This window comes from Rutilus rutilus, assembly GCF_951802725.1.
Source record: "Rutilus rutilus genome assembly, chromosome: 5".
In the NCBI taxonomy this organism is placed as follows: Eukaryota; Metazoa; Chordata; class Actinopteri; order Cypriniformes; family Leuciscidae; genus Rutilus; species Rutilus rutilus.
In genome coordinates, this window is record NC_140213.1 from 8400974 (window position 1) to 8423305 (window position 22332).

Consider the following 22332-nt stretch of genomic DNA (forward strand, 5'->3'; position numbering starts at 1 on the left):
AGTATATATCGATCGTTTGTTTTAACGTTCGTTTGTTCTGTCGTTCGTTCTATTGTTCATTCGTTTGTTCATTCTATCTATCAATCATTCTTTTGTTCGTTCTATCGTTCTGTCTACATTTATATTCAATCATTTAGCATAGTGGTTCTCAATGGGGGCGGGGGGCATTCAGAGAACAACAGGGGGCGTTGGAAACAAGACCGTTCAGGTGTTCAGGGGGGGCGTTCACGAGTTTAAATGTAAGAACGATTCATTACCATCGCTCTAGCATTCTCTTGTCCTATCGTTCTCTCATTCCATCGTACTATCGTTCTCTCATTCCATCATTCTATTGTTCTCTCATTCCCTTCATTCTATCATTCTCTCATTCCCATCGTTCTATCATTCTCTTGTTCCATCATACTATCGTTCTCTCATTCCATTGTTCTATCGTTCTCTCATTCCCATTGTTCTTTCATTATCTCATTCCATCATTCTATCTTTCTCTCATTCCATTGTTCTATCATTCTCTCATTCCATCGTACTATCGTTTTCTCATATCATCGTTCTAGCGTTCTCATTCCCATCGTTCTATCATTCTCTAATTCCATCATTCTATCTTTCTCTCATTCCTATTGTTCTATCGTTCTCTCATTCCATCGTTCTATTTTTCCTCATTCCATCATTCTATCTTTCTCTCATTCCATCATTCTATCTTTCTCTCATTCCATTGTTCTATCATTCTCTCATTCCATCGTACTATCGTTTTCTCATATCATCGTTCTAGCGTTCTCATTCCCATCGTTCTATCGTTCTCTAATTCCATCATTCTATCTTTCTCTCATTCCCATTGTTCTATCGTTCTCTCATTCCATCGTTCTATCGTTCTTTCATTAAATCATTCTCTCAATCCCATTGTTCTATCGTTCTCTCATTCCCACCGTTCTATTGTTCTCTCACTCCACCATTCTATCGATCTATCTTTTTTCATTCCCATTGTTCTATCGTTCTCTCATTCCATCGTTCTATTATTCCTCATTCCATCGTTCTATCTTTCTCTCATTCCATCGTTCTATCTTTCTCTCATTCTCATTGTTCTATCGTGCTCTCATTCCATCGTTCTATCTTTCTCGTATTCCATCATTCTATCTTTCTCATTCCATTGTTCTATCGTTCTCTCATTCCATCGTTCTATCGTTCTCTCATTCCATTGTTCTCTCATTCCATCATTCTAACTTTCTCCCATTCTATCGTTCTCTCATTCCACCATTCTATTGTTCTATCTTTTTTCATTCCCATTATTCTATCGTTCTCTCATTCCATCGTTCTATCGTTCTCTCATTCCATTGTTCTCTCATTCCATCGTTCTAGCTTTCTCCCATTATATCATTCTCTCATTCCACCATTCTATCTTTTTCATTCCCATTGTTCTGTCGTTCTCTCATTCCATCAGTCTATCATTCTCTCATTCCATCATCCTTTCATTCTCTCAGTCCATCAATCTATCGTTCTCTCATTCCATCATCCTTTCGTTCTCTCATTCCATTGTTTTATCTGTTGATTTCAGCCAGCGCTTGTCATTTCTATGTGTAACAAATGGTCAGTAAATGGTCCGGGTGGTCAGTGGTCAGGCTGTCTGAGGCTCACACAATTCATCAAGTGATCTAGAACTTCACTTCAGTTCTTAAGTGACTTTTTATGAACTGTGACTGCAATATACACCAAGAAACATGCAGCAATGCTGGCCATGAATCATATATCAACTCTGGGAGGTGTATTGCTGTATTGGGAATGTGGTTTGGTGGCTGTTAAATATGTACGTCTTTTTTTACTTGCAGTGACGGTTACAGAAATCAAAGAAAATGAACTATGATTGAACTGATGCACTTTTGCTGCATACCAGGGTATGAATATTGATAGAAAATAATGTGTTCCTGTGTCTGTTCTGTGGAACAACCATCGGTTGTTGTTTCTCGAACATGTCAGGAATAGAATTTTATTGCTGGATGTATTTTCCGCAAGGAATAAACTTGGCTGGGCACCAGGGCATTGAAACAGGTCACAGTAACCTGGTGAAGTCAAGTCTTCCTCTCTCTAAAGCTCAGCAAACACTTAAGCACAACATAAACCCATCAACCTGAGTTCTCACTGTTGACATTTGAGAGTTCTGCTTATAAAAACGATTTACTCTTTATTTTGCAATCCCATCTGCCTAATGCTTTAGCGTGAACAGATGCTTTGATAGTTCACAGAATGTTGATATGAGTCATTACTGAGCAAGTCATTTGTGAGGTATTTTTGAAAGCTTTATGACGGCAATTTCTCGATGCAAAGTGACCCAACTTTGTGATTGATTACCTGCAGATGTGGTTCACTTGTGCCTCCCTTTTCTGAAGATACTATTGCTTTGTGAACATAATGGTCAAACAAATCACTTTATGAACGGTCAACTTAACTTAAGGCTGAAGAAACGAAACTAAATAGAAGTGAGACTTTAGAAGTGTTTGCTTATTTTGGTCTCTAGTCATTTTACCGAACAAGTAAAAAATCGTACATCTGATAAAATAAAAATAATAGCACACCACATGATTTGAGGTAACATTCAAGACTGTTTCAAAAATGCAGGAGGGCTTTTATGCCAAATTTGATGCTTAGGGTTGGAGGGTTTGCGGGGCTCAACAATAAAGATAGTTCAGACTTTGGCAATTTCACTGACCCCACCACAAAAGATGCCAAAAAAACGGACTTTTAAACTGCATATAAGTTGTAGATTTTCATAAAATGTTGTTTCCTTTTTATATATATATACAGTACCAGTCAAAAGTTTGGAAACACTACTATTTTTAATGCTTTTGCAAGAAGTCTCTTATGCTCATCAAGCCTGCAGTTAAAAACAAACAAAAAAACAAAAAAAAAACCTAATATTATGAAATATTATTACAATTTAAAATAATGGTTCTCTTTTTTAATATACTTTAAAATGTAATTTATTTTTGTGATGCAAAGCTGAATTTTCATCAGCAAGTACTCCAGTCTTTGGTGTCTTATGATCCTTCAGAAATCATTCTAATATGATAATTTGATACTCAGTTATTATCAATGATGGAAACAGTTGTGCTGTTTAATATATTTTTTTGGAATACTTTTTTCAGGATTCATTGATGAGTAAAACGTTAACAGCATTTATTCATAAAAACAGCATTTATTCAAAATAAAAACATTTCTAACAATATAAATCGTTACCATCACCTTTTATCAATTTAACGCATTCTTGTTGAATTAAAGTACTAATTTCTTTAAAAAAAAAAATAGTTATTGTTCCCAAACTTTTGAACGGTAGTGTATATTGTTACAAAAGATTTCTATTCTAAATAAATACAGTTCTTTTTAACTTTTTATTCATCAAATAATCCTGAAAAAAGTATCTCAGGTTATAAAAAAAATATTAAGCAGCACAACTGTTTCCAACATTGATCATAAATCAGCATATTAGAATGATTTCTGAAGGATCATAAGACACCAAAGACTGGAGTACTTGCTGATGAAAATTCAGCTTTGCATCACAAAAATAAATTACATTTTAAAGTATATTAAAAAAGAGAACCATTATTTTAAATTGTATTAATATTTCATAATATTACTGTTTTTTTTTTTGTTTTTTTTTTATTTTTTTTAACTGCAGGCTTGATGAGCATAAGAGACTTCTTTCAAAAGCATTAAAAATAGTAGTGTTTCCAAACTTTTGACTGGTACTATATATATATATATATATATATATATATATATATATATATATATATATATATATATATATATACATATATGTATATGTATGTGTGTGTGTGTATATATATATATATATATATATATATATATACATATATGTATATGTATGTGTGTGTATATATATATGTATATGTATACACACACACACACACAGTAGTGGTCAAAACTAAGTGAAAAGTTGTTTTATTTGTGATGACACAATGAAACATGCCAAATTGAGTGGACATAATTTTTGGCCAGGCTGTCATACAAAGAAAACTTGTTTTATTGTAAGTAATAGCTGTACATTTTTTACAGACACTATTTTACTGGAATTTGCGACTACGTTACTTTTGATTTATAATTTTTTAACCCACACTATTAGAAGAAAAGTTTCTGTCAGGTCATTTATTTTAATTAATTTTGTATTGTTCGATTTTATGAATTAAACAGCTAATAAACATTATTTATCACTAGAAAAAAAATGAAATAACCTCTTAAACATGAAAGTATTATGCAATCATTTAAGACGTTTCTCTTTATATAGAGCCTACTTGACTAAGTCGTTATTTTAATGATGTTAGATTTGTAACACAAAGAAAAATCAGAGAACATACACTGTAATATTGAATAATTAATTTAAATTTGCAAAACATACCAGGCATAATACAAGATCACCAAATATAAGCTGCATTGACCCAATTATGGTTTTGTCATTTGTCCCAAAACTCTCACTGGTTTGGGTCTCATATCTGTTGTTGAGCCCCAGTTTATTCAACCCCCTAAGTATGAGCAATAATACTATAGAATTTTTTTCATATTATAGAAGACTTCTCCACAGCTTAAACCTTCTTCGTTTCTTCTTCGCAGTGTATTCTTCAGTGGAACCAGGCTGGCTCCAGGCAACGTTTGAGGGCAAAACAGGACTCATTCCTGAAAACTATGTGGTGTTCCTCTGACAGCGTCCAACCAGGAGAGGCCGAGCATTTCATGGTATCCATGGTAACATGAATTTTAGACCAAGAGCTTAAAGTATATATCAAGCATTAAATGATTTGTAAGTGAACTGTATGGATATTACATTATATGACACTGAATATTAAGAGATCATGTATGGTACACAATCCTCAATGATACAGCACAAGGCCTGAATCACAGCTGTAATTCTAGATAAAGCTTTTGCTGACATGATGTGCTTCTGGTGGAAGCCCAACTGAAATTATTGAGTGTAGATGCACAAATTTAGATACACTGAGGTCAGGAGGTGCAATGTACCGCACTAAATGATCATTTCAGGTCTACTGTGCGGTGGAATACTGCAATTCTGCCATGAAAGACCCGCTTATAGGTCTAAGAGACAGGCTTTCTTTGATTTTAGCTCAATTCTTATTATTTTAAAATGAAGGGAAAGAAGGTTAAACCTCACCAGTAACTATTTGAGCTGTGAATCATTGTCATATTTAACTCAATTCAGCTAATTGTGCTGTGTGCGTGTGTGTGTGGCATAAATGTTCAAAAGTCTGAGACCACACTTGTTAGGATTTTGAACATTTTTAACAAAGAGAAACTAGAAATATTTCGGATTCTGCGTTATATTTCTAGCTGACTAATCAATTGGTTAACAATGAAGCTCAAGATTTTCTTTTGAACATTTTCAAATCATGCCAGAGAATGTGTCAGGTTTTGTTTATGTAGCTTATTCATATTCATTTATCACATTATGCTGTTCATATAATTTTTGAAAATAAAAATAGATATTTTTACTAGTGGTCTCAGACTTTTGGACCCCATTGTGTTATTGACTAATAGAATTATACATGCAGTACTGAGATCAGCCATTCAAGCACAAATTATTTTATTGTAAGAAAAATGTTCCAATTCTGTGCTGAATTAACAGCATCCTTGGATCACTGCTTATTTTATCGCATTAGAGCAATGGAACTAAGTGTTCTAGTTATTTATAATTGAAATGTCTAATATTTTCTGATACACACACAATTATTCCTATTCCTGAAATGTTTGGTAACCACTGGCTTGGGATAGCAGTGGATGATGTCTCAGTTTGGCATCCAGGTTTTTACAAATACTAATGAAACAAGTCCAACTGTAATAACTTCCTTCTAATCCTTCTGAAGTTTAAAATGACACTCAGTGTCAACAACACCAACATCGTACATTCCAGCCATCTTATTGAAACTTCTACTATGATGATAACTGATTTAAAAAAAAAAAAAAATAGATGATAGAAATGTATGTATGGATAATTGTTTTGCAAATCGTATATTTGCCGTCTTAATTCATTTTGGTTCCGTCAATAAATTTGTTTACAAAATGAGACCCACTTCTTGTCTTCCATTTAAGAAAAGATTTTTAGCACAAGCTAAATCATCAGAAGTAAATCCCAGACATCAGTGACTTTCCTGGAAAGAAACGGCGTCGGAAGTCTTTGAAAAGCGGCCGATTGCCAAGATCCCAGTGTTCTTTCCCAATTGAATACATGAGAATGCTCGGTGCCCTTGACTGCCGATGCTGGACTGATACTCCCTTCAGATAGGCCATCAAGGTCAGAGGGAGGAAATTATAGGAGCACCAAGAAATGTTTTTCAAATTTATGCTCTTGCCTTCCGATAAAACTCTACCGACGAGAACACAGATGCAGCCATAATGACCAACACAATCTACCAAGAGCAGCGCAGATTAGCTTCTGGTTTAAGACATGCTTTTTTAGGGGCTGTAAATAATAGTGCAAATACCAGTAAAAAAAAAAGTAAATTCATTTAAATAATCTCCTTCCATAAATTTTGCTTCTGAAAGGAAAACTCCTACAAATGCACAAGTAATAAGATCAGCCACAAAAATGCCTATTCAGCGCAAATTTTTCACCACGTATCTTTAGTAAATCCTCCAAAAGAGGGTTTGCGCTGGAGTAAGCTGTTAGTAAATCTGGCTGGATCAAATTGTTGAGTGTTCCTTTAAATATACACTGTGATCTCTCAGCCAATGTACAATTTAGCTCTTTGTCTTTCAAGCATTGTTATTATATGCAATCAATGTTTTTTTTTATTAGATACTTCACATGTACTTTTCGTTTGACGTGAAGTGAGCGGTTACTGTGTAAATGCAAGTACAATCCATGGTGGCTGGCATTGGGAGTTTGTGAGATCTGACCATGAAAACTCCTTTTGACGCTTATCAGCTTATCAAGTGTTTCCTTTTCATCACACATTTAGAATTTAAAATAAAAATAAAACTGGGAGGAAACGTATAATTTTACCATAAATTACAGTCTAATTGGTTTAAAAAAAATGTCTGTGGAAATTTTTGTAAAAGTCAAGAATTACATGAAAAAAAAAATACTTCACATAACATTTTTGCACAGTTATGTGCTCACACGTAGTTTACTTCTCTTGGTTCTTTTGGTCCAGACCAAAAAAGAAAATTATACATTTAGTCTTGGTTCACTTAGCGTTCACACTGTCATTTTTAACACAGAACCTAAAGATACAACAACAAAAAAACAGCTTTTATGACGTATATTTTGCGTACAATGAAAACAATGCTGTGTGCTGGGATAAATGTGCTATATGATGGCACCAGCTGAGAACTTTGAATGAGTTTGAATGTGTAAAGGAGTCAAAACAGCACTGGGAATTCCTCTGTTGCACACAAACGAAGATCGGCTGCAAGAAGACGCGATTCCGACGCCTGTACTGGACTGTAATGGCCAACATCTGAGCGTTCTGTCCTTTTTAGGGTCATTTCTTGTGACGTCACAACCTGGTTTTGCTTCGTTTAGATGTCTTTGGTCCGTGTTGCGTTCATATTTCAGTCGAACCGCACCAGAGTTTGTTCGGAAGTGTCTCTGAAAAGGCGGGCCGCCTGTTTGTTGCGCACCAGGATTCGAATGGCAGCGTTCATTTTAATCAAAACAAACCTGCCAAATGTGAACACAGTCTGTCTTACGTTATCATAAAAATGCTCAAAGGTTGTCATGGTTTGTAAAATTCAATAGCAGGTTTAATGACATAGCAGATTGTATTCTCTCTTTATCAGTGGACTGTGAATGTTTTTTTTTTTTTTTTTTTTTACTCCTATAGAAATTTTTTGTATTTTCAACTAACACATCAGGTCAGAACTTGTGACTATTAAAAGGGGAGGAATTGTGTATGGAAAGATGTGTGTCTACATTAACTAGACACGAGGAGTCCCAGACCCAAGCATACTGTCTGGATCACATGGCTTCACTTGTTGTGAAACAGGAGGGGTCTGACCATCCCCGCAAGCACTTTCGGCAGCTGTGATGCAATGACCTCTGACATCATCTCTGGAAACTCCACCTTCATGGCGTCCGCCTGGATATATGTGCTCAGACAGTAGAGATTGACCTTCTTTACAATCTACACAAAGATAAAGTCAACGTCACTCTTCAAGCTCCCTTATCGTGTTTTGCACATTCTGATACAAGTGATGGCGTGAATAAAGCTGTTATGTGACCTATTTCATATCGTGTTTTGCACATTTGTGCGATGAAATATCATTTGATGTATTATACACTGACATCACACAGCTTATCACTGTGTGTTCTGAAAAAAAAAAAGGCCTTTAAATCATGAAAACATAATCGAAACTGCTCTGAAAAATCTGTTGTACACAATCTATTACATTCCTTCTCTCGTCTGATTGATAGTTTATATTTTTTTTTGTATAAAAAGCAAGTAAAAAGCCTTTTAGTATAATTCTGAAAATGTCCCGTTCAGATCTTGGTACACCTGCCTTTTTGCTGTGAAATCTTTGCTGATTTTTATAAAGTAAACAAGAATTGCTGGTAAAGTTGGTAAAATGACATGACTAACACTTACTAGACTGAAGAACTTGGTTTTACTTGATTATCCATTCATCATTTCTTAGAAAAATCATGTTAAAATGAAAAAAAATTAAAATAAATCAGGCATCTCTCAATCATCATTGTATTATATGGTTTGCCCCCCATAATAAAAATCTTTGATCATAAAATTAAGCATTTAAATATCAACTTACTATTATTATTACTGTCTATTATTGGGAGATAAAGAGTGACAAATTTTATTTATTTGCGATTTACATCATTACAAGCTATCAGATCTTACTTTTTTGGCCATATTGTTTTTTTTTATGACGATGAGCTCCATATTCTCCTATATCAGTGGTTCTCAATTCCAGTCCTCGTGACCCACTGCTCTGCACATTTTGTAGGTCTCTCTTATCTGACACACTCAGTTCAGTTCATTGAGTCTCTCCTAATGAGCTGATGATCTGGTTCAGGTGTGTTAAATAAGGGAGACATACAAAATGTGCAGAGCAGTGGGTCACGAGGACTGGAATTGGGAACCACTGTCCTATATCATACTATGTGAGCCATAAAAGCCTGATGTATAAAATATGATGTGCAACAAAAAACACATATACAAACTTATTTAAAAAATTTTGTCTAAAGGTTCAATAAGCAGTAGCATAGAAAAAAAGATTTTTAGACTATTTTTTCATGTCAGGCTTTAAAGGGTTTTGTTTCTGAGAATAGGAAAACAGGATTTTGTGAGACAGCGCAGCAGCTACCTATGGAAGCTTGTTTCCACCACTGAATAAATATATATATATAAAGGTTATTGTGACTTTTTATCGTGCAATTTTGACTTTTTTTCTCTCCGAATTGCGTGATGAAAACTCGCAATTCCAACGCTATCTCACAAGCAATTCGTACGATTTGTCTAAACCCCAGTGATGGGTAGGGTTAGGGGCGGGGTCAGGGGTAGGTCATTAGTACGAATTCATAAAATAGAATTCAACTCGTAAAATATGTACGATTTAGCAAAAATTTGACAGATTCATACAAGTTGAATGAATATGAATTCTTACGAATTAGCCGCCATCATAAAATACGTACGAATTGCCGTGAGATCGGGTTGGCAATTTTGACCTCGCAATTGCGAAGTTACATCTTACATTTATTTCTCAGAATTACGCGATATAAATTGTGAGTTATAAATCCTGAAACTGTCTAGCATTTCCTGAGAATGACCCATGTATATTTAGCCTATAGCTCCTGCTGTACCTCGTGCATGCCGTCCATGAGTTTGGTCAGGTGGTAGAATCTCTGTGAGCTGGCCACCACTCCTTTCTCCTTCTGCTGGATGGCTTTCGTCAACTCACAGATGTAGTTCTGTCTCATTTCATCAAACTGCGACTGACTCTTCAGGCCCTCCAGAGGAACTGCCACAAACACATCAATGTTGAAACATTACCGATAGCCTACACTATACTGCCAAGGGTCATATTGGAATTTACCACAGCATTACGGATAAATTAAAACTGCTGTTTCACAATGCATAAAATGTTCCTTATTTAAATCACTGAAATGACAGCTCTGTAAACGATACAAAAAATCTCTTCACCGATGACTGCATTTGCTAATCATGCCAGTTTCAGTGTTCTATCAATATAGTAATGTTGTAGTCAGCACAATTGTTGTAAGGCTTCTTTGGCATTAATGTTGATCTAATTTGAAAAATTTTAGCTAGGAATTGAAACTTAGTTTGGATTTTCAAGGTCTCGCAGTCTGCCAAACACATATCTCTCGTCTATCCATGCGCACTGGCATGAAGCCATTGGTTTAAAATGGTCCAGATTGTTAATGTTCCATGCTGGAACACCCATCTGACCTGTAGAGAGGGTCAGACCGTAAGAGTTTTATGTGTCAGAGAGAAAACACAGAGGATTTATTACCAGTGTTGAGGAGCATCAAAGCCTTCATGCACAGAAACTCTTCCCTGGACACTTGCAAGTTGGCGAATTCCTGTGGAACAAACTGCATCCCCAAGCTCAAGTCGTAGATCGGAGACCTCCTCAGTTGATCACTAAAATATAAAGAGCTTGACTGAGTATATATGCATATTTCAATGTGTGTCAGTATATATATAAACCTGTTTATTGAATGTAGCTATTAAGATCTACATGGAAGGCCACAAATAGTGTATGAAATAGTTCTCTCTCTTTTTTATCAGTGAAAAAAGGTACATTACCATCAGAAAATGGTGTATGTTGTTATGTGTAAAGTTAGGTAATAAAGCCCCTGATATACTAGAAGCGAAGTTTCTTTATTGTTCTTTGCTTTGAGGTAAAAAGTTTGAAATACCTGATCCGTGGTATACTTATAGCAAACATCATATATGTCATTATATACAGTGAGGAAAATAAGTATTTGAACACCCTGCTATTTTGCAAGTTCTCCCACTTGGAAATCATGGAGGGGTCTGAAATTGTCATCGTAGGTGCATGTCCACTGTGAGAGACATAATCTAAAAAAAAAAATCCAGAAATCACAATATATGATTTTTTAACTATTTATTTGTATGATACAGCTGCAAATAAGTATTTGAACACCTGTCTATCAGCTAGAATTCTGACCCTCAAAGACCTGTTAGTCTGCCTTTAAAATGTCCACCTCCACTCCATTTATTATCCTAAATTAGATGCACCTGTTTGAGGTCGTTAGCTGCATAAAGACACCTGTCCACCCCATACAATCAGTAAGAATCCAACTACTAACATGGCCAAGACCAAAGAGCTGTCCAAAGACACTAGAGACAAAATTGTACACCTCCACAAGGCTGGAAAGGGCTACGGGGAAACTGCCAAGCAGCTTGGTGAAAAAAGATCCACTGTTGGAGCAATCATTAGAAAATGGAAGAAGCTAAACATGACTGTCAATCTCCCTCGGACTGGGGCTCCATGCAAGATCTCACCTCGTGGGGTCTCAATGATCCTAAGAAAGGTGAGAAATCAGCCCAGAACTACACGGGAGGAGCTGGTCAATGACCTGAAAAGAGCTGGGACCACCGTTTCCAAGGTTACTGTTGGTAATACACTAAGACGTCATGGTTTGAAATCATGCATGGCACGGAAGGTTCCCCTGCTTAAACCAGCACATGTCAAGGCCCGTCTTAAGTTTGCCAATGACCATTTGGATGATCCAGAGGAGTCATGGGAGAAAGTCATGTGGTCAGATGAGACCAAAATAGAACTTTTTGGTCATAATTCCACTAAACGTGTTTGGAGGAAGAAGAATGAGTACCATCCCAAGAACACCATTCCTACTGTGAAGCATGGGGGTGGTAGCATCATGCTTTGGGGGTGTTTTTCTGCACATGGGACAGGGCGACTGCACTGTATTAAGGAGAGGATGACCAGGGCCATGTATTGCGAGATTTTGGGGAACAACCTCCTTCCCTCAATTAGAGCATTGAAGATGGGTCGAGGCTGGGTCTTCCAACATGACAATGACCCGAAGCACACAGCCAGGATAACCAAGGAGTGGCTCTGTAAGAAGCATATCAAGGTTCTGGCGTGGCCTAGCCAGTCTCCAGACCTAAACCCAATAGAGAATCTTTGGAGGGAGCTCAAACTCCGTGTTTCTCAGCGACAGCCCAGAAACCTGACTGATCTAGAGAAGATCTGTGTGGAGGAGTGGGCCAAAATCCCTCCTGCAGTGTGTGCAAACCTGGTGAAAAACTACAGGAAACGTTTGACCTCTGTAATTGCAAACAAAGGCTACTGTACCAAATATTAACATTGATTTTCTCAGGTGTTCAAATACTTATTTGCAGCTGTATCATACAAATAAATAGTTAAAAACTCATACATTGTGATTTCTGCTTTTTTTTTTTTTTTATGTCTCTCACAGTGGACATGCACCTACGATGACAATTTCAGACCCCTCCATGATTTCTAAGTGGGAGAACTTGCAAAATAGCAGGGTGTTCAAATACTTATTTTCCTCACTGTATATCATCATATATATACATCATATATGTGTGTGTGTGTGTGTATATATATATATATATATATATATACATATATATATACATATACATATATATATATATACACACACACACACATATATATATATATATATATACACACACGCTGTGCGCTATCCTCTTAATTACACAATAAACAACAAAATAGCAGCGGTGATAAAACAGTTAAGGAAGCATTTTAGCGATGTGGAGCTCTGCGTTTCAGCACTCCAGTCACATCACGTTTATTTATATAGATTTACAGTATTAAATATGAAAAAACAGTCACACTGTCATTTTCAATTTGAATTACGACTTCAGTTTATACTATAAAGCAGCTCTCCAGTGTGTTCATGTTTTTACTCATCTGACCTTGACGGTCTGAACATAAGAAATGAACCGGAGAAGATTTCTACATCTAGGAAGGCGGAGCCTTAGAGCCACACCTACCTATTACATAATCGCTACAGACCAATGGTCAACCTGTTTTGAACTCTTGAATTAACATAGTTTTGGCCTGATTTTGTTCGAAATGACGTCACTCCAGTTCATTCTTCAATTTTGCTTAAAGTGTATCAGGGCCTTAGCATTTGAACAGATTTTAAATCAATTGATTTTACTGTTACTTACTGGCTCAAGACCAGATCGGGTGCAAAGTAAAGGTAATCAGTGGTGACATTCTGGAAACTTCTCCAACCCAGGGAGAACAACATTAAACCCATCCAGGAATACTGGATTAGCGTCATCTGGTCGTTGATGTGCAAATTGCGAAAACCTGTTAAACACAGATGAAGAAAAATCTTTAGTAAAGCCTTAGAACTCACAGCATGGTACAATTATGAAGAGCTCCATTGTCTGTGCTTTGGTTTGGTCTCATAGTCATTCAGAAGGTAATCATGAACGCTAGTCTCTAAAATGTTTGTTAGGCTGATTGTAAAGGTGTTACCTGGAAGAGCCTTGGACCATCTGACGATCCAGAGCAGCTGCCTCTCGCAGAGCCTGTTGAGACTGTTGAGGAGAAGGTGGGGAAGCTCTGGTTGCAAGCTGTCGTAGCCAGAGTAGACCACCTGTGGCTCAATGCTCTCCAGAATGCTGATCATCTGCGGGGACAGCTCCAGCTCACGGATGGCTGGCATACAGGGCAGGGAGGACACCGTTTGACCATCAGCCAGCAGGGAGAACGGACCCTGGAACATCAGCAATGGACTCATCCCCATGAGCTTCAGATTCGCAAACCGCTTCATCTTACGGCCTGAAACAACGCAAATGCACTTTAATGAGGGCTTATCTTGATCATCTCGACATTCTTATTGAACTTCCATATGCTACTGAATATTAGAATAATAATTACTTGTGATTCTTTAGGGTGGAAGCTTAAGGATCTTTAAGATGCTCATCATTTTAGATATTTTAGTTAAATTTAGTTTAAATGTCCAGGCTGCTGTTTACAAACAATTAAAGTGAATGAGGACTGGGGCTCAACAAGCATCAACGAAATTTGAGATTTCAGTCTGTTCCTCACAGAAAAATGACACGTAAAGCAAATATCCCGCCTTGTTTGCAGAGGCTATTTACACTAACTCTGTCTACCGTTTTCTGAGTAAGCAGACAAAATTACTGAAGAAATCGATGTGAATCGACAAACATTTTGAGCGAACACAAAGTTTCTCTGGGAAACGTGAAGGTTTTACGAGCAAACACAAAGTTTCTCAGGGAACATGAAGTTTTTTGCGAGCGAACGCAAAGTTTCTTGGGGGAACGCAAAAAAATTGTGAGAGAACGCAAAAGCATTGACTTTTTCACCACCATGTCCCTTTAGGGCAGGGATGGGCAACTTCGGTCCTGGAGGGCCACTGTCCTACAGAGTTTAGCTTCAACCCTAATCAAACACACCTGAACAAGCTAATCAAGGTCCTCAGGATTACTAGAAAATTACAGGCAGGTGATTTTTTCAGGGTTGGAGCTAAACTCTGTAGGACAGTGGCCCTCCAGGGCCGAAGTTGCCCATCTCTGCTTTAGGGGCTCCGTACTTTTAAAATGCACATGAGCATATATGAACAACTTTTATGATACTATTATGGCACGTTTTGATTTTGAAAGCCCAAGTCCTTATTGACTTTCACATAAATAAGCAGCTTGGACATTGTGCTAAACATCTCCGTTTGTGTTTCACTGAAGAAAGAAAGTCATTTAGGGTTTAGAACAACATGAGGGTTAATAAATGAAGAATAAAAAAAAAGTTAACAACTATACTTAAGATTGGACTTAAGAAAATATTCAGCATTTCAACATTTATATTACATTTTAACTGCCCATTAATGTCTATTAAGTCCAAGAAGCTTGACAAATTATATATAGTTAATGTATAAATACAAAGCATATATGTTAACAAACAGTGATACCTCCAAGCATCATCCCTGCCTGATAGCACTTTCTAAGACGGCATGCGGGACAATTCTTTCTCCTGAGTTTATCAACAATGCAGTCATTTCGTCCTGCACACAGGTAGTTATGGTGACCTAGACAAGAGGGAAAAAATTATTAAACTTATGAATAACTGTCAGGGTTTTTTTTTTTTTTTTTTTTTCTTAAAGGAAGGCGATATGGAGAGTACAGCGAGAGAGAAAAAAGGAAAAGACACAGTTGTGTTGGTTTGAAGCAAGGCTGACAGGGCATAGTGACACGGCCATGGTCAGACATAGTGGCTCTTACATATCTGTCCTCAGTGATAAGAATAACAAGAAAGAACACTGTGAACATTGGTCCAAATGATAATTGCCATCTTCTGGGACGCTCTTTGAAACAGGAAATAAAAACTCCTGTTTGCAACAACACTCTACAAAGCACTGAAAATATTAAAACCCCCATGTTTATGTCAAGTTTAGGCTTACAACCAGGGTAAGGTGCTTCTACAACAGTGTTATTCACCGATAGTTCCACTTAAATTTTAGGGATAAGTTATGGGTAGGGTCAGGGATTTTCAGACAGGAATGTTGGTCCAGGATTAACAAAATATGTTTTACTTGGCAAAATGCACGGTGATCGTGCCTTAAAGTTGCCAAAACTGACATTTAGAACACGTGCACATAAAATGTTCAGTCTTGCTCTTCTGGAAAAATACAGGTTTTCATTCAAAATGCTCCCAAGACTGAGATTGTCCTGGTCCTGATACCAGCTGCTGTCAATTGGCAAGTAGCAAATTGAGCTCATGGCTGTGACATAACTAAAGCCTATTGGCTGGCCCTTGGATAGTGTATGTGTCAATCAACAAGCGACGTCTCGTGGTTCCATCACAGAAAGCCACAAAATCACTTTCCAGATCATTCTCATTCACAGTTCCATGCTGGTGGAACGCTCTCCCCACCCTCATCCGGAATGCTGAATCCCTGACAACATTCAAAAAACAGCTGAAAACCCATCTCTTCCATGAGCACCTAAACTCATAAAAAAAAAATAAAAAAAAAAAAAAAACCTTTCCCTTAAAATCCCACTTATCATGCTTATGCTACTCTGAATAATGCCTGAACGTCGTATTCTGAACACGCGTTGTTGTCTTTTGCCTCTTCATGATGACTCGCTTAATTTAGTCCTGATTTGTAAGTCGCTTTGGATAAAAGCGTCTGCTAAATGACTAAATGTAAATGTAAATGTATGTCCCGCCCAAACTTCCTGTTTACGAGATACATCAACATAGGAGAGAAACTGCAGTCTGCAGACTTCATGGGGTCTTCAATTTACTCTAAGACAGATAACACTATTTTGACAAAATGATTACAATGTTGCTCACCCTCAACAGCTCTCTTGAAAAACACCTTGCAGCTTCCACAGGTAAGAACTCCATAGTGACAACCCGAAGCCTCGTCTCCACATATAACACACACTCTTTGAGATGGAACCCTGAATAGAAGCAAGACACAATGTTCTCTTGATGATATAACCCAAACAAATCCTAAATGACTGACTGTGGATTAAAAATATGAAATAATAACCAAATGTAATTCCAAGCAGCTGTACATTTGCTTGATATTTTGTCAAATACAATCACATTTCCACAAGTGTCTACTACTAAGTGTCTACATGCTAAGAAGAGCCAGTACAGTATGTTCTAACCTTTGACCTTCTGATTAATGATAATGGTTCGCTTATTCAGTGCTAAATTAGATGTGCTCATATTGCTCCTGAAAACAATTTGGTTAAGGCTCACACCAAGTGGATCCCAAAACCTTAATGTGCTGGTTCTGATGTGATGCAAAATTAAGCTCCCTTGATTTAGATGCCTGATTGGAGGATAACTAAAATATGATTCCATATTCTTTTAGCCCAGGCTCATTAGAAAAACGTACTAGTGGCAACATTTTAGCAAAACGCAATATACATTGTTCCATTGCAAATTGAAATGTCCAGTGAGTGGCGCTAAAAAGCGTTATTAGTTTTTTGTTTTTTTCGGGAACAGATGAACGTGAATATGGCAAGGTTTTGTTTTGTTTGTACGTTTCACCTCAGTTCGCAGTTGAAATGTCCGGTGAGTGGTGCTAAAAATAACGTACACTAAACCCTAAACCTACCCGATAGTGTTAAAAAAAAAAAAGCATGTGACATAAAACACAATCGTAACAATGGATTTATAGTTTGTTTTTGAACTCTTGACTTTGAGCTCTTTTATGTGAATTGTCTTTCACGGGATTCGTACCCTAGCTCACGGCATCACAATAGGCTACAAGTCAGCTGAAACCGAACATATGGAGCTGGTTAATTATGCAAACTCCAAAATATATTCGTTTTCAAATCAAAAAGTGTTTTGAGGTCATAACATAACAAGTAATCTGCCCCTGTAATCATAATTGTGTGTGAAAACGATTAAAATGGCTTGTTTTACTGACTCTAGTGTTAATTTATATTGGAAACGGCAGATATATTGGTACGTATTTTGCGTTTTGCAAAAATGTTAGCACAGGTATAGCTAACTTTTCCAATGAGCCTGTGTTGATAGCCTACTTTTAGTGATCCCAGTTCAATTCATAAGATGAATTCAAAGTAAACATGGTGTCAATATAATTATTTATTTATTTATTACAAAAACCGATGACTTCTTAAATCTTCTGTCTCCATCTTGTAAACCTTCTTAATGTTCGACTCCATTTTAAAGACTTTGGGGTAAAATAGAGCACTCTGGGACATGTTGTTCCATCATGTGCCATACAATTAATAAAGTGAATTCATTAAATATAATGAAATATAAATAAATGCAAATTTCTGGGTGACATTGCCAAAAATGTATTATTATTATTATTATTATTACCCCAATTTTTGTGTGTAATTTTTTGTTGTCACTAATTGTTTTTTTAATTAGAAACTTAAACCTACACACAAAATTTCAATTCTGGTTATTTTAATTAATGCAATTATGCGTCATGTTGTTTAAACTCAATTCAGAATAGCGCACAGCACACATGGCGTCGTTCTTACCCTGGGAAAGCAGAGTAGACTGTACGTGAGCGCGGGATGAAGGCATCTTGTGAAGAACATCCAGCGTGCTCTTCATTCACACGAGTGGACTGATACCAGAACGGAGAGTCCGCGGCGGACACCCATTTAGAAATGTCCGTTTTGGACATCATGGGAGCTGCGCTCGTTCCATCGAAATTCAACATACCCCTGCCTAGAGAAGGTGATACTCTTCTCTGAGGTGGCAAAACCAATGTAGGTTGATTTATGTCCAACTGAAAGTCAGAGGAACTCTCCACAACTACCTGTTGGGCAGCTTGAGATGAGAGCCTCAAAGCTGAAGACTCTTCACTAAACCCACATGGCTGTTTCCTTTCGGTAGGGTCGTAGCAGCTTTCCAAGGCGCTGATGTTTAAGCCGACGTCGAAATCAGTGTTGGGTGGCTCCATAATGAGAGACTGTTCTTTCTCATCTTTGATAAACGCACTCCCCAGAACATCTGTCTCATTGGGCAGAGTCGCTTTTGGGCTCCACTGTCCGGTTTCAACTTTCAGAAATGCATCCATGTGATCAGTATACGGTTTGGTACCGAGAGGCAAGTCAAGCAGAGATAGGTGATCCAGAGCTTCGGTGCTTGAACCAGGCGCGCTTCTGCGTAAAGGACCCGCGTGTCCAAAATTACGCACGGAGACCCTGTCCTGCCCAAAACTCCCGTCCGTATATTTCTCTATTAAATTACTAACTTCCGTCATCATATCTGTAGACTCAATGAGAGAAGTGTTCACAGTGTCCATTCTACTGTTAGTTTTGGTTTCCATAATCAAGACGAGATGCGTCCTCTCTGTTTGGTTGGAAGTTGTGATCTGTGGCGTATAATCGTCTCTCGGTTTTCCTCCTTGTGGTGAGAGGCTGTACAAAAGTGTTCCAGCGACTTATTCCTAAATATAAAAACAATAATCACTCTGAAATAAATGCTTTATTAATTATAAGGTTAATTTTATAATATTAAATAAATGCTTTTCTTGATTTAGAAATCATACTATATTTAATTAAACTATATTGCCTATGTTCACTAAGTGCCCTTGAACTGTGCTGCCTCTTATTTATGAATCATATACTCAATATAGTTCATAAGATGAATTCAAAGTAAACATGGTGTCAATATAATACATTATTATATTATATTATATTATATATAAGAGTGGATTCGATTTAATATAGACGGTCTCTAAAGTTAATTTCTTACCTTACCGAAATATCATGGTAGTGACCTGGTAGTCATGGATGACATAATGAAATAAAGTGCTGAAATATTATCTAACATGCTCCAGATACATGCTCCACAGAATGTGTCCTTCTAATTTATCTATGCATAAGTTACACATTGTTGACAAGCAATTTGTTTCCAGACTGAATATGAAACTGTATGCTTCATAATTCAACTGAATCTGTCTGTGATGTCTGAACTACAGAAGCAAAAAAAAAAAAAAAAAAACTGACTAAGAAAATAGACTGGTTTTATATGTAAATCATCTTTGTTTGAGGTCACTCATTAATGTGTTGTGAACATCCTGTACTTGTGTGCTTGGTTGCAGAAGGCCGGTTGAGAGCTCTCTTTGAAGCTCATTTCCACACAGCAAAGCACACTTTCACACCAAGTGATTTTCCACTAAAGCATTTTGTAGTCCAGGAGTCTAATGCTGCGAGGAGTCAGGTTTAATTATCTTCTCAAAGTGTCATTTGGATAATATTTTTTTTTTTTTTTTTTTTATGTTTGGTTGATAAAATCAATGTTCTGTGACGTTCTGGTTTTCGATTTACTTAATTGAGCAAATAATTGACAAGTGTCAAACATAAATCTTTTTTCAGATCCTTAACCTTAAAGTTACCATGAAATCAAACCTGGCTATTCTTATTTATTTTTATGGAATATTGCAGTATTTATTATAAATGATTCATCCGTGCACATCATTATTTTTTTTTTTATTAATGCACACTCATAATCTTTAATCAAAATAACTTCCCTCTTGCAGCAAAATCTCTTCTCTGATGACGTTTACTGGCGTGAGGGCGGGGCAACCTGTCACTCACATGAGATTGACCAATAGCAAACCACAACCATCCAATCAATTCCCAATTGACAAAATCATGTCCCGCCCTAAAATAATTTCTTGTTCGAGAAACCATTTCACTCGGATACACGTCACAACTTCCGTTTCATGCCGACTTTAAGCAATAGCGATGATTGCTTTTGTAAACCACTATAATCATGTCCCATAAGTTTTGAACAGATTTTTCAGCTGATAACAGTTGCATAGCCTTGGCTGTATGATATCACCCACGTCACAAGTAAAGCACAATCATATGGCTGTCAGACACAATAACTGAAACTTTCAGCAGATTTCTAATAGGACCGACCCAATTTAGATAAAAATGTTCTCAAAATTGTATTCAAAGCCCTTTCGTCACACACTTCTTATATCAAGAGTTCTCGGTTGATAGGGTCAGAGTGACCAAGCTGGTTCTATTCTTCCCTTTCCCACATCTTCTAGGCATTATTTTTGATCACCTTGGCAACCATGCTTCAGTGAGCTGTGACAGTCCTTTGATCACGCAAACTCGCCCTTAAAACCCCCAAAATGCTATCTTGTGATACCATAATTATAGCTAGAGTATAATAATGTATTACATGCATGTCTTGAATACTTCATTCTGATTCGTATAATGATTGGCTTATATTTTTGCATAATGACTGTCAAATCGTTGTCCCTGGCTATCATTCTAATATTGATATGCTAATTGTGTTGTTTTTCTTACAAAATAATATAAATTCACATTTTTTTTTTGGTCATTACACACAAATATTTTACTGCTCAATGCTGTGATTGGCCGATCAAAATATGATATTCCAGAATATTCTACCATTATTGGAATATTTATATTTGATTTGAGTTTAACTGTGATCAAACTTTTTGCATAATGACAATGAAATAATTGTCCCTGGCTATATAGATATGCCAATTTTATGGGTTTTATAAGTCAAATCAACATTTCATGTCCTTTTATTTACTTATTTGGTTATTATACAAAAATATTTGTCTGTTCAATGATGTGATTTGTCATTCAAAACCAAGTATTCCAGAACTGGAACACTTGATTCTGACTGGTCAATAATTGGTAACACTTTATTTCAATGGTCCACTTTAGACATTCTACTAACTATAAGTAACTTTGCAACAACAACTAGCAGTCATTCAAATATTAGTAGACTGTCTGCTTATACTAACACTTTATTTTGATGCTTCCCAACAGACATTTTTCTGACTATAAGTAGCTTTTAAAGTACATGTCTACTTATTCAACTAACCCAAACCCTAACCTAACAGTCTACTTATACTCTAATGAGAGTTAAAATTCTGAGTTTGTTGACATGTAGTTGTAAAGTTACTTAAAGTCTAAAGTGGATTATCAAAATAAAGTGTAACGAAATAATTGAATAAAAAATGTCAAATCCAATCAATAGTTCCATGTATTTATGTTGTGACAATGAGATTGTCTGTAATGGAAAAACAACTCTCAAAAATGAATTATGCAAAACCCCTACGCTCCATGTTGGGATATAGTTTAATGGATGCAGCTAAACAGGCTGTTACTGAGGTCAGAGCAGTGGTAGTCAAGTCAACCAATGCTGATAAAAGCTTTTCACTTCAGCTCTCTATTTCTGACTCATTTCCAGGCAGAGTTGCACCTGGTATATTCAATCTTTATGGGCTGCACTCAGCCGCAGGTGGTGGGAAGAAAAGTGTCTCCTGAGAGGTCAGGTTGAACTTTGAAGAAACATCCCTGCCTGTTACTGAGACCCGAGTTTAAAATATATGTCATGTTTGATGTCTATTAAAGAATCCTTTAGGATGAACACAGAATTGTTTTGTGTGGAAACTATACCTGCGCCTCTGAACTGAACAATGATTTGATCTTTGAATTTTTTGTTACTTTTTAAATTTTCGCTTGTTAAATGAATAGTAAAGTTCTGAGGTTGCTTCTGATTGCTTTTAGAGGGAAAGGCTGCCCACAAAGGCCCTGATTATACTCACGGCAAAGTTATTTTTCTTTCTTTGCTTAGGGGTTAAATGAAGTATAGTTAAAAGTTGTATCAGTGATTTCAGGCCCCCCAAAAAAATGATCACATTCATCTAATCTTTCCTAACGATCCGCTAGCTGCCCGCCCCATAAGCATGCCGTCAAAAAAACGCGTCTCTGTAGGCAGCCTAGGCTCTGAGATCTGCACACAAAAACAACTGGTTTCACC

The 22332-nt window shown here is 36.7% G+C and overlaps 2 protein-coding genes across 9 annotated transcripts in view; one reads left to right on the plus strand and one right to left on the minus strand.

The window, feature by feature from the left end:
* arhgap42b (Rho GTPase activating protein 42b) overlaps positions 1-6081 on the plus strand; it is a 137116-nt gene extending 131035 nt beyond the window's left edge. For all 8 annotated transcript variants that reach the window (XM_084408908.1, XM_084408906.1, XM_084408907.1 and 5 more), the window contains one exon: positions 4615-6081. In XM_084408908.1, coding sequence (XP_084265034.1) covers positions 4615-4703 — 89 coding nt within the window. In that variant the 3' untranslated portion in view covers positions 4704-6081. The remainder of the gene's footprint in view (positions 1-4614) is intronic.
* A 1027-nt stretch (positions 6082-7108) lies between these two features.
* On the minus strand, positions 7109-18857 carry pgr (progesterone receptor). The gene is made up of 8 exons (XM_084408912.1): positions 18045-18857; positions 16366-16475; positions 14981-15097; positions 13525-13830; positions 13209-13353; positions 10504-10634; positions 9833-9990; positions 7109-8141 (listed from the first exon to the last, which is right to left on the minus strand). The coding sequence occupies exons 1-8, from the start codon at positions 18839-18841 to the stop codon at positions 7986-7988; spliced, it is 1920 nt and encodes a 639-aa protein (XP_084265038.1). The 5' UTR covers positions 18842-18857; the 3' UTR covers positions 7109-7985.
* Positions 18858-22332: the final 3475 nt, after the last annotated feature.

What these genes read in the sequence shown, in the direction of transcription:
- pgr (XM_084408912.1), bottom strand. Translation starts at nt 18,841, where the DNA reads ATGGAAACCAAAACTAACAGTAGAATGGACACTGTGAACACTTCTCTC. An exon ending in CCCGATCTGGTCTTGAGCCA is followed by an intron (nt 10,635 to 13,208) that starts GTAAGTAACAGT and finishes TTTATATTTTAG; the next exon opens with TGATCAACTGAGGAGGTCTC. An exon ending in TTTGATGCTCCTCAACACTG is followed by an intron (nt 9,991 to 10,503) that starts GTAATAAATCCT and finishes TGTTTGTGGCAG; the next exon opens with TTCCTCTGGAGGGCCTGAAG.